At 43.9% G+C, this 21,149-nt stretch overlaps 1 protein-coding gene across 3 annotated transcripts in view; it reads right to left on the reverse strand.

Annotated features, from left to right (window-relative positions):
• The window catches only part of GNB1 (G protein subunit beta 1), a 56,824-nt gene that overhangs the window by 20,245 nt on the left and 15,430 nt on the right, over positions 1-21,149 (reverse strand). For 2 of the 3 annotated variants that reach the window (XM_014056677.2, XM_014056678.2), the window contains exons 2-3: positions 3,419-3,527; positions 1,657-1,695 (exon numbers count right to left, since the gene is read on the reverse strand). In XM_014056677.2, the coding sequence (XP_013912152.1) occupies positions 1,657-1,695; positions 3,419-3,475 (96 nt within the window). In that variant the 5' untranslated portion in view covers positions 3,476-3,527. Of the gene's footprint in view, positions 1-1,656; positions 1,696-3,418; positions 3,528-5,674; positions 5,694-21,149 lie in introns of those variants that run through there. The other variant, XM_087702349.1, reaches the window with a different exon arrangement.

Raw genomic sequence — 21,149 nt, forward strand, 5'->3', positions numbered from 1 at the left:
GAGAGAGAGACAGAGAGGGGAGGGAGGCAGGAAAGAAGGGGAGAAAAAGAGAGATGAAGGTGGGAGAAGGAGAGAGACAGGAAGAGAACGAGGGAGAAAGAGAGAGATGAAGGAAAGAGGGAGAAAGGGAAGGAAGGAAGATAATACAAATAGGGTTATATGCCTGCCAGGGTCTTTATTATTGCAAACTACTAAAGGCCCAGAGGGACTAGTTAAAACCCGAAGGTGTCACACACAAAAAGGTTTGGCTGCCCAACACAAACAGACTTTCTAAGAAAAGTGCTTGTAAAAAAGGAAATGGTTTTCCTCGTCATGTGGCTAAGTAACCACCACAAGGGCGACAACACAAGTCTGCATATCTGCACTGCCTCCACGCCACACAAACTATTTCGCTCCCTAACTCAGAAAACAGAATTTTCCCCCTTTCTCCCCACTTCCACATTTAAAACTATTATCGTCACAAATAGTTTTAGCATTTGTTACACTTAAAGCGAGCTTAGCACTGCTTTTTAAAGCCAAGATTCCCAGATAAATGATCATTCGTGGCTAACTCTTGGTCTGTAAGCCTTCTAAATCTAGTTTGAAGGCGGCAAAACTCTCCAGTGGCAGCTCCCTAAGACGACACCGGATCAAATAGCCACTTAAGCCATCATTAAGAAAATAAAACGAGGGCCTTTTTTGGGGGGTGGGTGGGTCAAAGAGAAAAGTGTTATGGAAGTGAAGAGCAACAAAAGGATGATGGAGAAATATTGAAGTGCCCAAATTAGAGGAATGAATTGCTGATTATGGCAGAACAGGACAGAGAGGTCAAATGTCATCTGTTTGCTTGGGGGGGGGGGAACCCATACAGGTAGTCCTTGACTTAAAACTGTTCGTTTAGTGACTCTTCGAAGTGACAAGGGGAATGAAAAGGTGACTCAGGACTGGGTTTTTTGACTGTCACAACATCCTCAGCGTCATGTGATCAAAATTCAGCTTGCTTGGCAACTGGCATATACTTATGAATACAAGAGAATAAAATAGGAGAATAATATAGAATATAAAATAGAATAAAATAAAATAACATAGGGAATAACATAGAATATAGACTAGAATAGAATATAGAACAATATAGAATAGAATATAGAATAAAATATAATATAGAATAATATAGTAAATATAGAACAATATAAAATAAAGAATAATATAGAATAGAATATAGAATATAGAATATAGAATATAGAATAATATAGAATATAGAATAAAATAAAATAAAAAATAGAATATAGAATATAGAAAATAGAATAGAATATAGAATATAGAATAGAATATAGAATAATATAGAATAGAATATAGAACAATATAGAATATAGAATAGAATAAAATAAAATAGAGAATATAGAAAATAAAATAGAATAGAGAATAATATAGAATATAGAATAGAATAAAATAGAATAATATAGAAAATAGAATAGAAATAACAGAGCTGGAAGGGACCTAGGGAGGTCTTCTAGTCCAACCCCCTGCTTAGGCAGAAAACCCCACACCACTTCAGAAATTTTGAGCTCCATTGAGGTCGTAAATCAAGGAGCAACTGTATGCCATTTTTATGGGACACAAAATGCTGTGATTAAATTTCACATACACACACACACACACACAGCGCGCAGACCTTACCTGGGCCAAAGTAGCGTCAGCACAGGCTTTCCTAGCATCCTGCAGAAAAGAAGAAAAGAATGTGTGAATGCTTGCATAGGAGTAACAGCCAAATGAATGGGGGGGGGGGAGACCCACATTTTTTCCCCGGCTTCTGTTTTACAATGACTGTTCGCTGTCCTAGGGCTGCGTCCTGATAGGGAAAGGGCACACGTCAATACCTCTCGGAGGAGGGAAGCCCTTCTCTATTTACCGGAAGCTTATAATCTGGCTAAGAATTCAGAAAGCCTATTAAGAGCCAGCCGCATCTCCCTCGATCAAATGGCAAAAAAAAAAAAAAAGGGAAAAAAAGAAAGGGTGATTAGGACGAAGGGGAGGGCGGGTGGCAAAAGGTTTTCAGACAAGCTAAGCCGGATAATCTCTTTTATGAAACCCCTTTCCGCTGGGCATCACAAGCGGCATCAATTCTGCTCAGTGCCCACGTTGGCCTAAATGTTAAAACAGCCGCTCGAAATGTGATCTCGTTACTCGCGGTTAGGGAATTCCAGCACGGATTCCAATCTAGCGGGAGGAGATTTAAACACGGTTCTGCTGCTCGGCGGCTCGAAGATAATAGAATTTAAGGCAATAGCGTCTGGTCGATAATCAGGTTTAGCTTCCCTTGCCCTAATATAGGGCAATAGTTTCAATATTCAATATATAGTAGTCCCTGTATCCAACACCTTTTAAGATGTGTCGACTTCAACTCCCAGAATACCCCAGCCAGCATGGCGGTTGAAGTCCACACGTCTTAAAATACCAACAGTGGGGAAACACTGCTTGAGAAACAGTGGATCTGAAATGCACAAAGAACTTTACCAAAAGCTTCTGCCAGATTTTGATGTGCGTATATTTGGGGCGGTCATTCTGTGCTACCTATAAGTAGTGCGGTGGCCTAGCGGTCGAGCTCTCGCCTCACAATCAGGAGGCTGTGATTTCGATCCTAGGTAGAGGCGGATATTTCTCTCTCTGGGCACAATGAGAAATCTATCTGCTGGGGAAAAAAACTCCGCTCTGGTGACAGGAAGGGCATCTGGCCAGTAAATACTCAGCTCCATTCAGTTGCCCAAGACTCTACCCCACAAGGGATTAGGGGGCCTTTAAAAGAAGATGATGATTCTGTGCTACCTATGATCCAGTGGTGGGTTCCTACTGGTTTGGACCAGTTCGGCCAAAGCAGTAATGGTTTGGCAGCCTAGGTCACTGGAACCGGCAGCGACCCAGGCCTGCCACACCCCCAAACTGGTTCTCCGGGCGGCATTGTAGTCGCCGTCATCTTGTTTTTCGCTTCTGCGGATAGCAATTTTTATTGCGGTGTGCATGCTCACGCAGCGTGCCCACGAGCGAACCAGTAGTAGTGCCGGAACCCACCCCTGCTACAGTCATTGCCGTATGATACTTGGTAGCTTAAATATATCACAGGGTGTAACAGATGCTGAAAAATGGACTTAAATGAGTAGGAAAAAGAAATGTTTGCCTGCACAATCAAAAATACCCCTCAAAAAAAAAATCCAATTTCAAGGCCATTTTTAATGTGGTGGCTATCTCAGCCCAACGGTGCTTTTCATTCCATACAATTCTTTAATGTTAATGGGGTTGTTTTTTTTTCATTTTAATGAAAACACCTGTCAAAATCCAATTTTAGATATCCCCCCTCCCCCATGCCTAATCTTTGAAAATTCTATAAATCAAAGATCTCAGGAATATTTCACTGAAGGAGGAGAGGAAACAAGTTAATACTTACTCTGATTTGGTTCTTTAGTTGTTCAGCCTCCTGGCGTAACTGATCGAGTTCACTCATCTTCCCGCACTAATGGTGTGCAGCTTTTGTCACTCCTTAAAAGCTTAAAAACCTGCAAAATAGATAAAAGGAGAGAGTGTGACTCAGCTAATCTTTTGGTCATCTAATAGGCAACGAAATATTTATACCGACATTCATCCTAAAATCTTGGGCTAAGTACAAGCAGTTCTCGACTTACGTCCACAACTGAGCCCAAAGTTTATGCCGCTAAAGTGAGACATCTGTTAAGTGAGTTTTGCCCCATTTTTACAACTTTTCTGGCTGCAGCTGTTAAGGGAATCACTGCAGTTGTTAAGTTAGTGACACGGCTGTTAAGCAAATCTGGCTTCCCCATTGATTCTGCATGTCAGAAGGTCGCAAAAGGGGGCCACGTGACCCAGGGACGCTGCAACCGTCGTAAATATGAGTCGGTCGCCAAGTGTCTGAATTTTGAACACCTGACCTGCAGGGATGTTGCAATAGCCGTGTGAAAAATGGCCGTGAGTCCTTTTTTTTCAGTCCTGTTGTAATTTTGAACTGCCACTAAATGATCTGTTGTAAGTCGAGGACTACTGGTAACACTGAATTACACGACATTTGTAAACTATGCACTCTTCTCTATTATTATTTTTCAAAGACTGCAAAGGGGAAAACAAAGTAATAGAAATACTACTTCCCGTTATTGATTTTAGATATATTTCTGTATGGGTTTTATTTTTTGCGCTCGCTCTTGAATTTTCCTTTGAGAGATAGAACAGAATAGAAGGCAAAACAGAACAGAACAGAATAAGAACAGGAACAGAACAGAATAGAATTCTTTATTGGCTGTGTGATTGGACACACAAGGAATTTGTCTCCGGGGCATACCTTGTGTGTCCAATCACACTTGACCAATACAGAATTCTATTCTGTTCTGTTCCTGTTCTATTCCAAGAGTGAATCTAAAGGGAAAAAATATATATAATCTATAAGTATAATTCCATTCTCTTATCTCAATGAACCACTTTTAGATTTGCCCCCTTTATCCTTTTTATCCCCTCCCCCAAGAAAATAGGATCACTGCATATATAAAACATCCTGTCTTTCAAAAAACAGCAGCCTGTGGAAGCCATCCCAGTTGGCTGGATTTATTCCAGCTGTTTTCCCCAGCTCCAGCACAACCTCTCCAACGAGACTGGGAAAAACTCGTACAAATGCCTGTGAAATGCGGCAGGACTTTTGGATGGCAAAAATCCCAATCTTTTCATCTTCCCAGACCCTCAAACTCCCAAGGATCCTTCCGGGCTTCCAGAGCTGTTAAATGTTGTTTTAATTTCACCCTCCAATTTCTTCCCTTGCACTCCAGAGTCAGATCGCCGAAGCTGATCTGACACTGGCAAACAGATAACATTTCCAAAATTACAATTTATTCTCCCGCGTGTTAGCGTTCAGACAAGGTTTTGTAAGGAGTTCGCCACCATCCAGGTCCTCCATTGATCAGCTACATGATAGAATATAATCTTCGGGGGGACGGGACGGACAGCCCATGGCCAAGTCCTCCTTTAGCCACATAAGCTCAAAAGGTCACACTTTGTGGCAATCTCTCTTTCTCTCAGACACCCCCAACATTGTGGTTCGAGGTGAAAAAAAGGGGGGGAGGGGAAGCATTCTGAATCAAGTTCTAAATCCATGATGGCGAACCTGTGGCATGCATGCTACAGCCCAGCTGCAATGTACATACACGCCTCCCGCCAGCCAGCTGGTCTTTGCATTTCTGCTACACATGGGGGGGGGCTGTAGGGATGCACACACGCATGCACGCTCACATTGAATTTTGGGGCCTCATGCAGCGCCCCTGCACCCCGATTTAGGTCTGGAAAGCCTGCACCAACCTAGAAGATAAAACGGGGCGCATGGATGCCACACAAGCCCCCCCACCCCCCACCCGCGTGCCCTGTTTTCAGCCTAGAAAGCCTCCTGCACCAACCTGGAAGCCAAAAATGGATGAGAGCGGGGCAGGACGCATGCGCTGGGGGAGGGGGGAAGCTCACACGTGCATGTGTGGGGGCGGGGCACACATGGGGGGTTATGCATGCATGCGTGGGGGGGTCGCAATGGCATTGCATTATGGGTGTGGCCACGGGCGCTGGCTGTTGTAAACATGCGCGCACTTCCAACCTTTTTGGTTAGCCACCACTGCCCTGAGTGATCAATAATTTAAAATAATTTTACAAGAGCTACCTCAGTCTGAACCGGCAGCGACGGCTACACCCAGAAGCATCTCCGAAGTTCTGGATTGCCGTATCATGGCTAATGCTTCATAATCTCCCGGCTCGAGTTAGCCGTTGGTGCAAATCCAATTAAGATGATGCCTGGATGATCTTAAGCCTAGCCTCTCTGTATCCCGGGGGCTGTTTCGAGAAGCTAACCCCAGGGAGAAAGGACCATAGGGCGGAGTTGCGGGGCAGGTCTTCCTGTCTTGACATAATTCAAAAGAGTTAAAGAGTCTATGAAGATTCTTGTTCATCCCGGTCACAATTGTCTCAAAGATGCCTTTTTCAAATCATGTCTCCCCTGGTCCTTCTCTTCCCTAGACCAGCCATGCCCAGTTCTTGCAACCGTTCTTTGTGTGTTTCAGCCTCCAGTCCCCTCATCATCCAGGTTGCTCTCCTCTCCACTTTTTCTAAAGTTTCAACATCTTTTTTTTTAATACCAAAACTGGATGCAATATTCCAAGGGTGGCCTTACCAGGGCGTGACAAATCTAATGAATGGATGAACGCTTTGCTCACAATTTCAAATAGTCAAAAGATCTAGTAGAAAGAATATTTAGATGCACATTCATGATTCAGCCACATGGCCTGACCAAATTATTTGGTCTTCCTCTTTTGGACAGAAAGGCATTTTTTAATAGCCATAACGGCTAAACGGGAGGGGAGGGGGGGACAAACTCTAATTGCCGTTTCAACGGTCACTTGCAACGAACCAAACCAAGAATCAAGTCAGCCTGGAAAATATTTTCTCGGTTGTATTTTACCCAGCAAGCTTTTTTTTCAATGGTGCTATTGTACCCCATAATTTAACTCATTTTTTTAAAAAAAATTGCCTCTTAGCCCAACGATGCTACAATCAGAAAAAGACCGAGAAAGGATTTGAGTTATAATCAAAGGATGCTTACCCAGTATCTTGAAGCAGGGAACCAATTGAAGAAAGTGGGGCTAATTTTACTTAAACTCACCTAGTTAAACTGCTGTTATGACACTGAATTTAAATCCTAATTATTCGTAGATGACTGTGCTGTGCTAATATTCACAGCAATAGTTTTATCTTAAAACCCCACAAAAGCCACCAAAACAGATTTCCCTGCGAAATGAAATTAAAACAAGCGCTGTTTGCAACCACTATTATTAACAAGGTAAAGCTTAACAAGGGTTGGCGGTTGAAACTTCGGGGGGGGTGTGTGTCTGCGCCAGCCCACCTGGACCAATTGTTGATGCCGTTAAATACCATGCTAAATTTCGAATTAACGAAAGGACTGGGGCTTTGATTAATTATCTGTATGCTCCAAACCGTAACACTGAGGTTTTTGCTGCCAAAAAGGAAAAGGGGGGGGGGGGTTGCTCTCATGATTTCCCCAGATCAATTCCCAGGCACCTGAGTGTAGAACAAGAAGCAATGGGTGGAAACTAATCAAGGAGAGAAGCCACTTAGAACTGAGGAGGAATTTCCTGACAGTGAGGACAATTAATCAGTGGAACAGAAGTTGCCTCCAGAAGTTGTGAATGCTCCAACACTGGAAGTCTTTAAGATGTTGGATAGCCATTTGTCTGAAGTGGTGTAGGGTTTCCTGCCTAGGCAGGGGGTTGGACTAGAAGACCTCCAAGGCCCCTTCCAATTCTGCTATTGTAGTGTATTGTATAATAACTTGTAAAAATTGTTTTATATTGAAAGGTATTCCCCTTGGATGTTAACTGGGGGTGTCTTTTTCAAGGGGTGTCCTTTCGTCAAAGACTTCAGAGGTGAAGTTTCCAGTATTTGCATACAGGAGGTCCTCGACTTACAACAGTTCATTTAGTGACTGATAAAAGTTACAACAGCATTGAAATTAAGTGACTAATGGCTGCTTTTCACACTTACGACCGGGTTCATATTTATGAGCGTTGCTGTGTCCCAAGGTCACGTGTTCCCACGATGGCGGCCTTCTGACCAGCAAAGTCAGTGGGGAAGCCTGATTCACTTAACAACTGGGTTGCTGACTTATCCACTGCAGTGATCCACTTAACAACTGTGACGAGAAAGGTCGTAAAGTGGGGCAAAAAAAATAAATGTCTCACTTAATAACAAAAGTATTGTGCTCAATTGTGGTCGTAAGTCTTCATCTCAAGCTGGAGCTTAAAAAAAAAGGAAACTGAACTGCCGCTAACAACTTAAAATGAAGAAAATCAATAAGACCTCAGAAGAAGCCATGAACCTGATACAAAAATAGAAATGGAAAAGGTTGGACAAAAAAAGAGAACAAAAGGACTCAGCGGTAGACCTGAAGGGACCATCCCAAGTAAAGATACTTACAAACACCGAATACGCTTCCCCCAAAATTGATTTTTTACAAGATTAGAAATATCCATTTACCCGATTCAAGAGAACTGTGCCATCAGTTGGTAAAAGGTGGCTCCATTAACCCGAAAAAATTCAATTCCAACATTTCTGAACTGTCTCCAAGGTCAGCCCTATAAAGAATGCCTTTACAGTGCAGGTAGTCCTTGACCTATGACCACAATCGGGACTAGAAAGTCCACAGCGAAGGAAGGAAGGAAGGAAGGAAAGAAGGGAGAGAGAAAGCAAGAGAAGGAAGGAGAGATAAAGAGGGAGAGAGGAAGGAAGGAAGGAAGGAAGGAAGGAGAGAAGAGACAAGGAAGGAGGAAGAAAGCAGGGAGGGAGGGAGAAAAGAGTGTGAGAGAGAGAAAGTAAGAGAACGAAGGAGAGATAAAGAGGGAGAGAGGGAGAGAGGAAGGAAGGAAGGAAGGAAGGAAGGAAGGAAGGAAGGAAGGAAGGAAGGAAGGAAGGAAGGAAGGAAGGAAGGAAGGAAGGATTGTAAATTGAGGACTACCTGTAATCTAATCTACCTGGACACTTCATAACATGGAATGACCTTAACCAGGTTATCCTCACCCAGGAAAGGCTGCAGCTGAGGAAGGACCCAACTGTCATGGCGGCGTGAATCTGACCCCAGAAGAGAGCCACCCACTCACGACAATCTCATTTCCTCCTGGGAGATTCCCTTGGGCTCCCTACATGGGCAGATCCCTTAAGCTTTCCAAACAAAAGGCAGACCTCCCATCCTCACCCAATTCACAACAGGCTTAAAAGCTTCCGGATTCCTCGGAGATGCCATCCAAACGGCTGGCCAAACATTTGACTTCTTGGAAACAAAATGCTCGCTATGAATTCACTTTTGAAACCTGGGAGAAGCCCAATCTGCCTAAACAAGGAACATAACAACAACAACAACAACAACAAGGCAGTAATATCCAGGGATAGTCCCCCCCCTTGCATACAATCAGACAGCAGTAAAAATTATCCATTAAACCAGTTAAAGCAATAGCAACAGCACTTAAACTTATATACCGCTTCACAGGGCTTTTACAGCCCTAAGCGGTTTACAAAGTCAGCCTCTTGCCCCCCCCCCCCAACAATCTGGGTCTTCATTTTATCAACCTCAGAAGGACGAGTCAACCATGATGAGCTGGTGAGGATTGAACTCCTGGCTGAGTCAGCCTGCAATACTGCATTTTAACCACTATTATAATAATTCAATGATGTACAAGTAATCCCCGATTTACGACCGCAAAATGGGATCACATGACACACACACACACACAGAGGACACTGCAACCGTTGTAAATACAAGTCACCTGCCAAGCATCTGAATTCTGATGACATGACCATGGGAACACAGCAACAGTCATTAAGTGGGGGGAAAGGTTCTTTTTTCAGTGCTGTTGTAAATTTGAATGGTCACTAAACAAACTCTTGTTAAATTGAGGACTACCCTAATTTCTGTCAAGTTTTTGCTTCACCTCAAAACTGGTGAGGAGTGTCAAATCCCATGTCTAAAATAGAAAAAAATATTTCCTTGGGGAATCACATGCTTTTTTGTGTAGGTATTAAAGAACACAATGATTCAAACATGATTTAGCATAGAGGTGTCAAACTTGCATCGTACAGGGAATTCCCCCCCCCCTTCGCTAAACCGGGTGAGGGTGGGGCCAGCACATGAGGCAACTGGGCCACGGGCCGCGAGTCACGACTTTTGACACCCCTGATTTAGCACCTTCCTCTGGATCAGGGGTCAGCAACCTGTGTGGCTCTGGAGCCGCATGTGGCTCTTTCACCCCTCTGCTGTGGCTCCCGATCGCCGGTTGGCTCCACAATTGATAGAGCTTTCGGTTAGGACAGGCAGAGGAAAAAGGATGCCGCGCTAGGAGGAGACTCTATAGTGGGGGAACCAGACTTTGGGTCGGCTTCAGAATTGAGTGGGGGGCTTCCGGTAAGGACCTTTGAGGCTCTTTGAGTGTTTAAGGTTGCTGGCCCCTGCTCTGGATGTATGTCTGTTAAAGAGGCAAAAGCTTGTTTTTAGTAGATGCTTAAACAGTGATCAAGTGAATTATGGTGGAAAGGGACTTGAAGTCAATTTCTTTTCTATTTTGGAGTAACACCTGGAAGGAAACATTCAAAAGTTTGCACCTGAATTCTTTTCTGTCCTGGAAATTATGAGCATCCATCCAAGTCTGCCCCTATTCCTGGCTACCCCACTTATTGTTTTATTGTTCAGATTTAGCAAAGACACCAATCTGTGCAGCTGATTAAATCTCCAGGTGTTTGGGTGATCCATTTCAACCAACCCCATGGCAAGATAACCAGTGGTCTGGCTTTCATAAGCTTCACTTCCCTGCTTTTTCCTCCATATTTATTATCTTTCTGGGTGTGCTGCAGTGCGTTCTAATTTCCATGAAATCCTCTTAGAAGTCCTGCTACCTGGACTCCCCTTCCGTAGGAGATACAAAATTTATGAAACTTAAAAAGTCCCAATTTGTTTGAAGCGTACAGGTGAGAAGAGGAACGGCTCGTCCCTCGGAGACCAATTAGGAACTGCGGCTGCCGACGCATCTCGGATTAAACATTCAGCCTTGACGTGTTTAATTTGTATTAACCAGTGGGTAAAATAGGGGTTATGAAAGCATGAATTAAAACCCTTTGAAGCTTTCCTTGCATGACATTCTCCAACCCTCACTGTTGCCCCACGTTGCAGAGGCTCTAATACAGGGGTTCTTAAACTACGGCCCACGGGCCAAATACGGCCCATCAAAGCAATTAATCCAGCCCACGCAGGACCACCAGGCTGTCCCTCCCAAATCGCTCCACCTATCTGCCGGCCCCCACCTACTTTCAGGAGGCCGGGGAAGCCAAAAATGGAATGCGCAGAGGCTTCTGGAGGCCAAAAGTGGGCCTGTTTTTGGGGGGGCCGAGAGGTACTGGAGGCTGGGAAGGCCAAAAACGGGACATTTTGGCCTCCCCAGTCTCCAGAAAGGGAGGGAGGGAGGGAGGGAGACACACACAAACACACACACAAAAACAAAACTCCCTCTTAAACGCCCCAAGGCAGCCACATCCCTTCACTAACCTGCTTTCCACCCCCAGGAGCAACACAAATCATAAAGTTTAATTTGTGTGTATGATTTGGACTGCTAAATTGGCCACACCCACCCAGTCACATGACTACCTAGCCACATCTACCCAGCTGGTCCGGGCCCCCCCAACAGTCTGAGGAACCATGAATTGGCCCCCCTGTTTAAAAAGTTTGAAGACCCCTGGTTTACAGCTTAATTCAGTATTTCTCAATCTTGGCCGTTTTCAGACGGGCGGACTTCAAATCCCAGAATTCCTCAGGCAGCTGGGGAATCCTGGGAGTTGAAGTCCACCCGTCTGTAAAACGCCAGGGCCGAGAAGCACTGGCTTGAGGTATCAGGAGTGTCGAACTGCCGAACTTTCTGATCGACAAGCTCAGTGTCTTAGCCACTGAGCTACTACGTCCCGTAAATGATCAATAAAAATACGGCAAACGAGGCCATTTCTGGCCAGCTCGGAAGACCGTGGCGAGGTCCCGTTTTTGCCAGGTCAAAAGTACGAGGGCCGCCTAAAACATCTTTCCTGCAGTCAAATCCCTCTTTTCAACCCAAGAAATAAAGCTATTTATGGCTCCCGTGAAAAGAAAGCTCGCTCAACGCACAGACGGGTCCACGCAGCTAAATGCTGGTGTGAAACAATGCCACTGGAATTTGGAAAATTTAAGAAAAGGAAAGCTATTTTCGCTCCGCGGGGCTTAATGCGGGGTGGCAACAGGCCTGTAATTTTAGCATTCAGTCTTAGCAGCAAAGAAGAAGAAGAAAAGGGGTAAGGCTGCATCTTTGCAGAGCTGAAGAACAAAAGGAAATCATTGTTTTAAAGAAAGCAAAACTCTTGACTCCAAACTCTGCAATACTTTGCTCAAGCCATCCCAGGGAGCTGAAATGCAGATTGTGCCTGTCTTGTCATATTTTATTCTTAGCCTCTCTCTCTCCAACACGGATTTCTTTTTTTTTTAAACTGGTTTCCAGTTATTACTGGTGTTCTGGTTGCAGGGGAAGGGTGGGGGAGCGTCTCTTAGAGAGAACAAGAGCTTTGGCCAGAAACTGTATATTAGCTGGACAGGAGAGGAAGTAGACAAGGAAAATGTTTTTTGGGGGGGGGGGGAATAGAAGGATTTGACGTGTCTGCATAGCAGAGGTTGTGTAGATGAGCAGCCTGAGCCAAAGGAGGGGGTCAAACGCGTCATGAGTCCCTACGTGCCTGCAACAGATCTTGAGTGCCTTTCTTATCTCCTGCTCATTTCCCTCCACTGTTAGTTGGGCAGATTCTTGTAGAGAGCTTAAGCTTGCAATAAATCTTTATAGTCATTTGAACCACCCAGATCTCCTGATTCCCCCCCCCCCCGGCGCTTGATGGATTATCTCAAGGATGAAACTATGGTTACTAGTGGTTATTGGCCATGTTGACACTTTGGTCGTCTCTAATACTGGTTTGACAAAATTCAGCTGCCAGGACGGATCATATATCTTGAGTGATCACTCTAACTGTGTTATGCCTCATTCAGATGCTTTTCTTCTGGGTTGTGAGACAAAGGACACAAAGAGAGAACACACTTTTCCCCCTTCTTTGGGGCCACAAAACTGTTCCTCTTCTCCCCCTCCCAAAACTGTCTCTTCCAAACCAAACACTCAAAAGATTTCTCTTTTCTTCAGATACCAGGAAGGATTACCAAATCATCCAAGTGATGGCAGGGTAAATCTACAAATTAATATCTCAAATTCAGACTTTTTATCACTGCCCTCTAGTATTTGGAAGCCAAGTCTAGAATTCCAACACAAAACTACTAAATTACAGGTAGTCCTTAACTTGCAACTGTTTGTTTATTGCCCATTCGAAGTTACAGCGGCACGGGAAAATGCAAATTTTGACTGTTTTTTTACACTTACTACTGTTGCAGCTCCCCTGTGATCATGTGATCAAAATTCAGTACACTTGGCAACTGGCAGGGACTTATGACGGTTGATGTGTCCTGGGGTCATGGGATCGCCTTTTGGGGACTTCTGACAAGCGAAGTCAACAGGGATTCACTTAACAACCATCTGACTAACTTAGCTGTAGTGATCCACTTAACGACTGTGGCAAGACAGGCCCTAAAATGAGGCAAATCTAATAACAGTCTAGCTTAGCGATGAGAGTTTTTGGCTCAATCGAGTCAAGGACTATTTGTAAACCCCCCACCAGATACAAAGGATGCATTCAACTTGTAGGTGATCCAACTATCCAAAGATCTGGCAGATAAAATATATCCAAAAATGGCATTTTGACCGCATATCATTTGTGGCAACAGAATATGTTTTTAAAAATATAGTGTGTTTAAGAAGAAAGCTAGCTTGCTTTTACATCTCAAGGGGTCACGTAGATGTATTGCAAATTTTGTAAAAATTAACAGAAGAATAAACAGTTGGAAGGGACCTTGGAGGTCTTCTAGCCCAACCTCCTGCTCAAGCACGAGACCTTATACCATTCCAGAGAGGTGGTCTAGGGTCTTTTCCTTGAGCAGGGGGTTGGACTAAAAGACCTCCAAGGTCCCTTACAGATCTATGTCCGGTCTCTTTTTAAAAAAGCCTGAGTGATGGAGCACTCACAACTTCTGAAGGCAACTTCTGTTTCACTGATTTGATTGTTCTCATCCAGTTTCTGACCAGAAGGATAATAGCATCTTCTATGGTCCATTGACTAGGGATGCGTTGGCTCAGTAGCTAAGACGCTGAGCTTGTTGATCAGAAAGGTCAGCAGTTCGAATCCCTAGCACTGCATAACGGAGTGAGCTCCTATTACTTGTCCCAGCTTCTGCCAACATAGCACTTCGAAAGCACGTAAAAAATGCAAGTAGAAAAATAGGGACCACCTTTGGTGGGAAGGGAACGGCGTTCCGTGCGCCTTCGGCGTTTAAGTCATGCTGGCTACATGCCCACGGAGACGTCTGGACAGCGCTGGCTCTTCGGCTTTGAAACGGAGATGAGTCGGGAACAACTCACACATATGTGCAAGGGGAACCTTTACCTTTACCTTATGGGTCCATGGATTATTGCCAACAGTAATCTAGAACTCTCTTTAACACCATCTCAAAAAATAACTACATTAGCAACGGTGCCGTTTGAGTCCCTCTCATCTTCTAGGCGATGATAAAACAAACAAACCAGTCGACTTTCAAAAGTGTTCAACTTTCACTTCAATATTGAAGCTTTTAAGAGCTGTGGAATTCCTCCCCCACCCCAAGCCCGGGAGAAAGAATTATCTTTGAACAAAGCAGCACTTTTTCAATTCCTTTAAATTTTTCAAAGGGTGTTGAAAGGCCCTGCCAAGTACAACCCAATTCTCCAAATTACTGGTTTGGACCGAGTGTTCCAGTGCAAACGATTTGATGGCACAGCTGCATGTTAGAAGGCTGTTTTGGGTGTTAACGCATGCAGGCAAGGCCTCTACGAAGGCCCCATTTGAATTCAGATTTTGCTCGCCGAAAGGAACTGCTCAATCCGGAAGAGATTTCATGGAAACAATCCAAAACTGAAGTTCAAAAGAGGCAGCCAGCAAGCTTCAGGTTTTGGTGTTATATGACATTCCAGGTACAGGTGTCCAGGCAGGGTATTCTCCATGAAGAGTTTTAAAGGATGGTGCAGGGTTTACAATGCAAAATAAGATGGGGTTTTGTTTAGACAGGGTGGAAGGTAGCAAAATTGGTCTCCGGCAATTTTACATATCCAAAACCAGAGGGGAAGGGTGGATTGCAGCAGGTCAACGGGTGAAATGATAACCCCAAAGAAATAACTCCCAAACAGCAGCATTCAGAAGAATGTAAAGGAAAAAAGGAGGAGGGAAGCAGGGTGAAAGAAAAGGTATTTGTTCCAAGTAATCAACTGAAGTTTGGACTGTTTCATCGTCATCTTTTAAAGACCCCATAAAGACCCTTGCAGGGTGGAGTCTTGGGCAACTGAATGGAGCTGAGTGTTTCCTGGCCAGATGCCCTTCCTGTCACCGATGCAGAGTTTTGTTTGGCAGATCTATTTCTCATTGTGCCCAAGAGAGAGAAATATCTGCCTCTACCTAGGATCAAACTCACAGCCTCCTGATTGTGAGGCGAGAGTTCCACCTCTAGGCCACCACACCAACCTTGGATTGTATATACCGTTTGCTGGGAATAATCCCATAACGTAGTACGAGATGTTGCCAAATGCTAAGACTCGGGTAGAAGGCAAAAGCTTTGATTCAATTTTGGAATGAGGAAGTTGCTTTAGGTTATTGGGTGTTGGCATCTAATTAAATCTGGATGTCTTCACTACAAAAGACGGTTTGGAGAACAGGAGAATTCCAGCCCTATTTTTGGAAAACACCGTTAACACCCAATGTGCGTGTTAACCCTTCGACCCCAATGGGTGAGTTTTTCAGGAGTGAAAATTAACAACTGATACTAGAGTAAAAACCAGGCAGCTTAATAAGGCCAGGTAGCTCTTGGCTTTGTTGTTGTTAGTTGCAAAGTCGTGTCCAACCCATCGCGACCCCATGGTTAACGTTCCTCCAGGCCTTCCTGTCCTCCACCATCCGCTGGAGTCCATTCAAGCTCATGCTGACTGCTTTGGTGACTCCATCCAGCCACCTCCTTCTCTGCCGTCCCCTTCTTCTTCTGCCCTCCATTCTTCCCAGCATGAGGCTCTTCTCCAGGGAGTCCTTCTTCCTTCTCATCAGGTGGCCAAAGTAATTGAGTTTCCTCTCCAGGATCTGGCCTTCTAAAGAGCAGTCAGGGTGGCTCTCCTCTAGGACCGACCGGTTGGATCATCTGGCAGTCCAAGGGACTTGCACAATATAGATAGATAGGTAGGTAGGTAGGTAGGTAGGTAGGTAGGTAGGTAGGTAGGTAGAGTAGTAGTTGTTAGTTGGGAAGTTGTGTCCAATCCATCGCGACCCCATGGACCACATTCCTCCAGGCCTTCCTGTCCTCTACCATCCTCTGGAGTCCATTCAAGCTCACACTGACTGCTTCTGTGACTCCATCCAGCCATCTCCTTCTCTGCTGTCCCCTTCTTCCTATGCCCTCCATCGTTTCCAGCATGAGGCTCTTCTCCAGGGAGTCCTTCTTCCTTCTCATCAGGTGGCCAAAGTCTTTGAGTATCCTCTTCAGGATCCAGCCTTCTAAAGAGCAGTCAGGGTTGATCTCCTCTAGGACTGACCAGTTGGATGACCTTGCAGTCCAAGGGACTCAATGCAGGAGTCTTCTTCTCCAGCACCAGAGTTCAAAGGCCCCCATTCTTTGGCGCTCAGCCTTTCTCATGGTCCAACTTTCACAGCCATTCATGGCAACTGGGAAAACCATCACCTTGATTAGACACACGTTTGTTGGCAAGGTGTTGCCTCTGCTTTTTAGTGTGCTCTCTAGATTTGCCACCGCTTACAACAATTAAATTTAGTAACTATTTGAAGTTACTACAGCACTGAAGAAAGTGACTTATGGTTGTGGTTGTAAGTCAAGGACAACCTCTATATGTTTTTTATTGTCTTGAAAGGATACACAGCTGGTTCTGCTATCTGAAAATATTTTGGGGGGCTCAACTCAATGTGTCTCTTGGAAGAAAAGCCACCATTGATTCAGATGATCCCACAGTTCCATTGCGGCTGCCATAAAAATCTAAATGTTTTAAATCTTGGTGGTTTTCTTGCAGACATTTCGTTACCCATCTAGGTAACACCATCAGTGCAAAACCTGCATGCAACCCCAAACATGGTGCCCTTTTCCCCCTTGCACATGTTTAACCGCCGTGATTCATGGGACACGGAGAAACTTTTTCTAACGCGAAGGATCCCGAAGGTTAAGGAAAGACACTGAATAGAGTACGAGTCCAAAAAGAGAGAGATAATTTTGTATTCCTTTTGAATAACATTTGGACTTATGCCGAGTGGTGGAGCTCTGCCTATTTAAAGTAACGCTTTCTCCTGAATACAGCTAGTCCTCGACTTACGACCACAACCGAGCCCAAAATCTGTTGCCAACTGGGACAGTTGTCAAGTGAGTCTTGCCCCATTTTACAACCTTTCTTGCCGTAGTTAAGTAAATCGCTGCGGTAGGTGAGTTAGTCTCACAGTTGTTAAGTGAATCTGGCTTCCCCATTGGCTTTGCTTGTCCGAAGGTCATCAAAAGGGATCACGTGACCCCAGGGATACTGCAACTGTCATAAAAATGAGTCAGTTACCAAGCGTCCGAATTTGGATCGGGTGAACACGGGGATGCTGCAATGGTCGTTAAGCGTGGGAAATGGTCCTAAGTCACTTTTCCCCCCCAGGGCCGCTGTGACTTTGAACTGTCATTAACTGAGCTGTTATAAGCCGAGGACTACCTGTATATGCACCCTCCCAAGAGATGCTGGGGGCAAAGGTATCTAGGCAACCAGTTGGGCTAGCGAGCTCCTAAACAAATACGCACCCAGGTGTATATCCATCCTTCCTTCCCTTGGGGAATTTTCCAGAAGACCCTGTACTTTCACAGGCTAGCTGTTAGTTAGGTTTCCAAAGGTTTTTCCAAAGTGCAGCCCTTTAAACCAAATTCCTCATGGATTTCAAGTTGATTTTGCACATATACATATATACGCAAAATTAGCTTATATATTTATTCATTCTTAAGTGCAGAACTTACTGTTCATTACCTTAATCCCCAGAGCTTTCCTTTGTCAACATCTATCAACCCTCTGGTGAGTTAAAATCCCCAATTAAACTCCCAATGCCTCGCTCCTTGTTTACCATGGGCAGGGAGGAAAAATAGCGTGAAAAACAAGATACTGTACCAGCCGTTAGTTCTTCCTAGGCTGGTGAATAACCTCACGTGTTTATTTTCGTTTCCAGAGAGGCGCATGTCATACCTACCTGTTCATCCAGTCTGCAGCTTAAAGTGGTTTATGGGCCTGGTACAAATCCAGGTGTTTTTCTGTTGGGAAACCTGCATGGCTAGAATTGCTACTTCTTCCATTAATTAAAATAATAAATAATAATAATAATAATAATAATAATAATAATAATAATAATAATCGGGCTTTATCAAGCCCTTCTGAATAACCGTTGTCATAGGATGCAAATTAAGCCAAATACTTTAAAAATATATATGAAGGTTTAAGAAATCAGGTAATATTATTGAAAGCTCAGGAAGAAAAAAGAATTTATTCGATCAAAGGCAAATTTGAATTCTGTATCTATTATTTATTGATTAGGCCCTTGGGCCATATCAAAGTGCAGAGTTCCAGAAACTATATATCTATCTATATCTATAAATTTATATATCTATATCTATATAAATGGATGTGTGTATGTTCCAGCATTAACTCTGGAACGCCTCGAGCAATTTCAACCAAACTTGGTACACAGATGAGTTACCGTTTGGAAACAAATACTGTGGTTGTAAAACACTCCTACCACACTCCGGGCTGTGTGTTCTGTTACCATACAGCCTGTTGTGCCTTGAAATGGCTTCTACTATACTGCCGTAAAATGGCTTCTACTGTACAGTGGAGTGGAGTTGCCATGGTAACGGCTGCACAGTACTCCACAAGAAGTCTCCCTCTGGGAAGGGGGAAAATCCAACGTTAGAAATTATATTTGGTCCGGACATTTCCCCCCAATAAATAAATAACCGGGCAACGCCGGGTTATCGGCACTAGCTGATTACTAAAATTTGATCAAAGCAATTTAAAATGGAATTGGATAAAACACAAGCTAAAATGAAACTGGAATGAAGTAGTCAAAAATGAAAAATGGCCAATCTGGTTGCAATGATACTAAAGTCCAGCGAAGGGAGTACAATATTAACCCAACATGCTATGCTATCCATATTTTGGATTTGGGCTAAGTCGACTATATTGCCTGCTTGCTTAGAAAAGGACACAAAAATATTTATACATAGACACAGAATTAGTATTTATGTTGTCCAAAGCACCTCATATTCATTCTGCAGCCCCGTGGAGTAAATTAGTGTTAGGGTTGGTTGGAGTGACTTATCTTAAATATGTAGTTTTACCATTAGGGTAAGAGCTGTATTAGGGACTTTCCAGCTAATGTTACTAGCAGTTAATAGTTCCTCAGCTTCTAATTATTTTAAAGCAAACAAGGGATTTGATTGTTGCTTGTACTGTATATTATGTCATTCTGCACACACACAGAATGTACAGACAAGATTGCATATCCATAAACTGTAATCTTCAGCTTTTTAACCACTCTGTGTTAGCTTCTTTAAGGAACACATTGTTTTATTGGGCCGATTAACAGCATGATAACTAGAATGGGATGAAAGCAATAATGTGTCTGATGATGGCAAATGAAGAAGGGAACAGAACAGATAAAATGGCATTATTTCCAACAGTAAGGTAATGACTAAGCATTTGAATAACATAAACCTTAACTAACCCACATTGTTGTAAAAATAAACACTTTTCTCCCCCCTTGGTTACCCGGTTGCAAGGTTTAAAAAAAATAATAAAAATAAAAAAAACCAGAGGAAGGAAACTGGCATGAAATTAACACAGAAAAAAACACACACCTCACAATCCCTTTCCAGTTTTCATTAGTAATCAGAACAAAAAAGGAAGCCACACCCTGAAGCTTGTACAGTTTGAGACCACACCACATTCACTCAAATCTTTTCTGTGTCGGGGAGAAAAAAACCACCCACGTCGCGTGGCTTGGATTTTCTCCACGTTCTGCCGCTCGCTTTCAGCACGCACACTTATTATCATTATCTGATCAAAAAGCACATCGCTGTACTTTTCAGGGAGGGAAACAAGTTTGCATCGTTTGGGCACAACATTCTCCTACGTCTAGTCGAATGAAAAGAAGGCCAAGGGAGGGCATGATATAGCAGTCTTCCAATATTTGAGGGGGGCTGTCAACCTATTCTCCAAAGGAAGGCAGGAGAAGCAGCAAAGGATGGAAATTAACCAAGGAGAGAAACAACCTAGAATTAAGGAGAAATTTCCTGAAAGTTTGAACAATTAATCAGTGGAACGAATTGCCTTTGGACATTATGTGTGCTCCAACACTGGATGCTTTCAAGTAGAGACTGGAGTAGAAAATATCCAAGGTCCCTTCCAATTCTGGTATTCTAGTGTTGCCACAGAGGCATCTCACATCAGCTTTCCCCAAATATCTCTTTTCTTCATGGCTCCTTATAATAACCCATTAGTGTGGGTGGCTCCATCGTGGGAAGTTTTCCCGAAAAGTATGGGCAACCGTTTGTCCAGGATGGTATAAGGAGGTTGAACTAGAAGACCTTCAAGAGTCCTTCCAGCTCTTCAGATTCTATGTCATTGTAAGCAATTCATGCAAGAGAGCTACAGACCAAATTCTAGATTGGGAGAGCCAAGGTGGCGCAGTGGTTAAATGCAGCACTGCAGGCTACTGCTAGATCAGCAGGTCAGCGGTTCAAATCTCACCGGCTCAGGGTTGACTCAGCCTTCCATCCTTCCGAGGTGGGTAAAATGAGGACCCAGATTGTTGGGGGCAATATGCTGACTCTCTGTAAACCGCTTAGAGAGGCCTGAAAGGCCTATGAAGCGGTATATAAGTCTACTGCTATTGCTATTGCTATTGCTATTGACATCTAGAGAGAATATAACAGAGCGACTAAACTAGAGATCAGTAACCTGCAGCTCTGGAGCCACATGTGGCTCTTTCGTCCCTCCGCTGAGGCTCCCTGTCGCTGGTCGGCTCCACAATTGATAGGGCTTTCAGTTAGGACAGGTAGAGGAAAAAAGGACGCCGCAGTAGGAGGAGGCTCTATGGTGGGGGAACCATACTTCTGGTCGGCTTCAGAATTGAATGGGGGGGGCTTCCAGTTAGGACTTTTGTGTGGCTCTTTTGAGTGTTTAAGGTTGCCGACTCCTGAACTAAACACACAGGCACCTGTCTCTTGCATCATCTTTTAAAACATACATGCGGGCACAGACACACCGAGGGACGTAAAATGTACAAGAAAACAGGAATCCAGCTGAGAAATAGGAAGTTGGATCAAAACGCTAAAATTGTAGAAGCGTCCTTACTGTTTAATTTGTACAGTGAAA

The sequence above is a fragment of the Thamnophis sirtalis genome, unplaced genomic scaffold (genome assembly GCF_051295495.1).
Source record: "Thamnophis sirtalis isolate CommonGarterSnake01/CBP01778 unplaced genomic scaffold, rThaSir2_p1.2 scaffold_15, whole genome shotgun sequence".
Classification (NCBI taxonomy): Eukaryota; Metazoa; Chordata; class Lepidosauria; order Squamata; family Natricidae; genus Thamnophis; species Thamnophis sirtalis.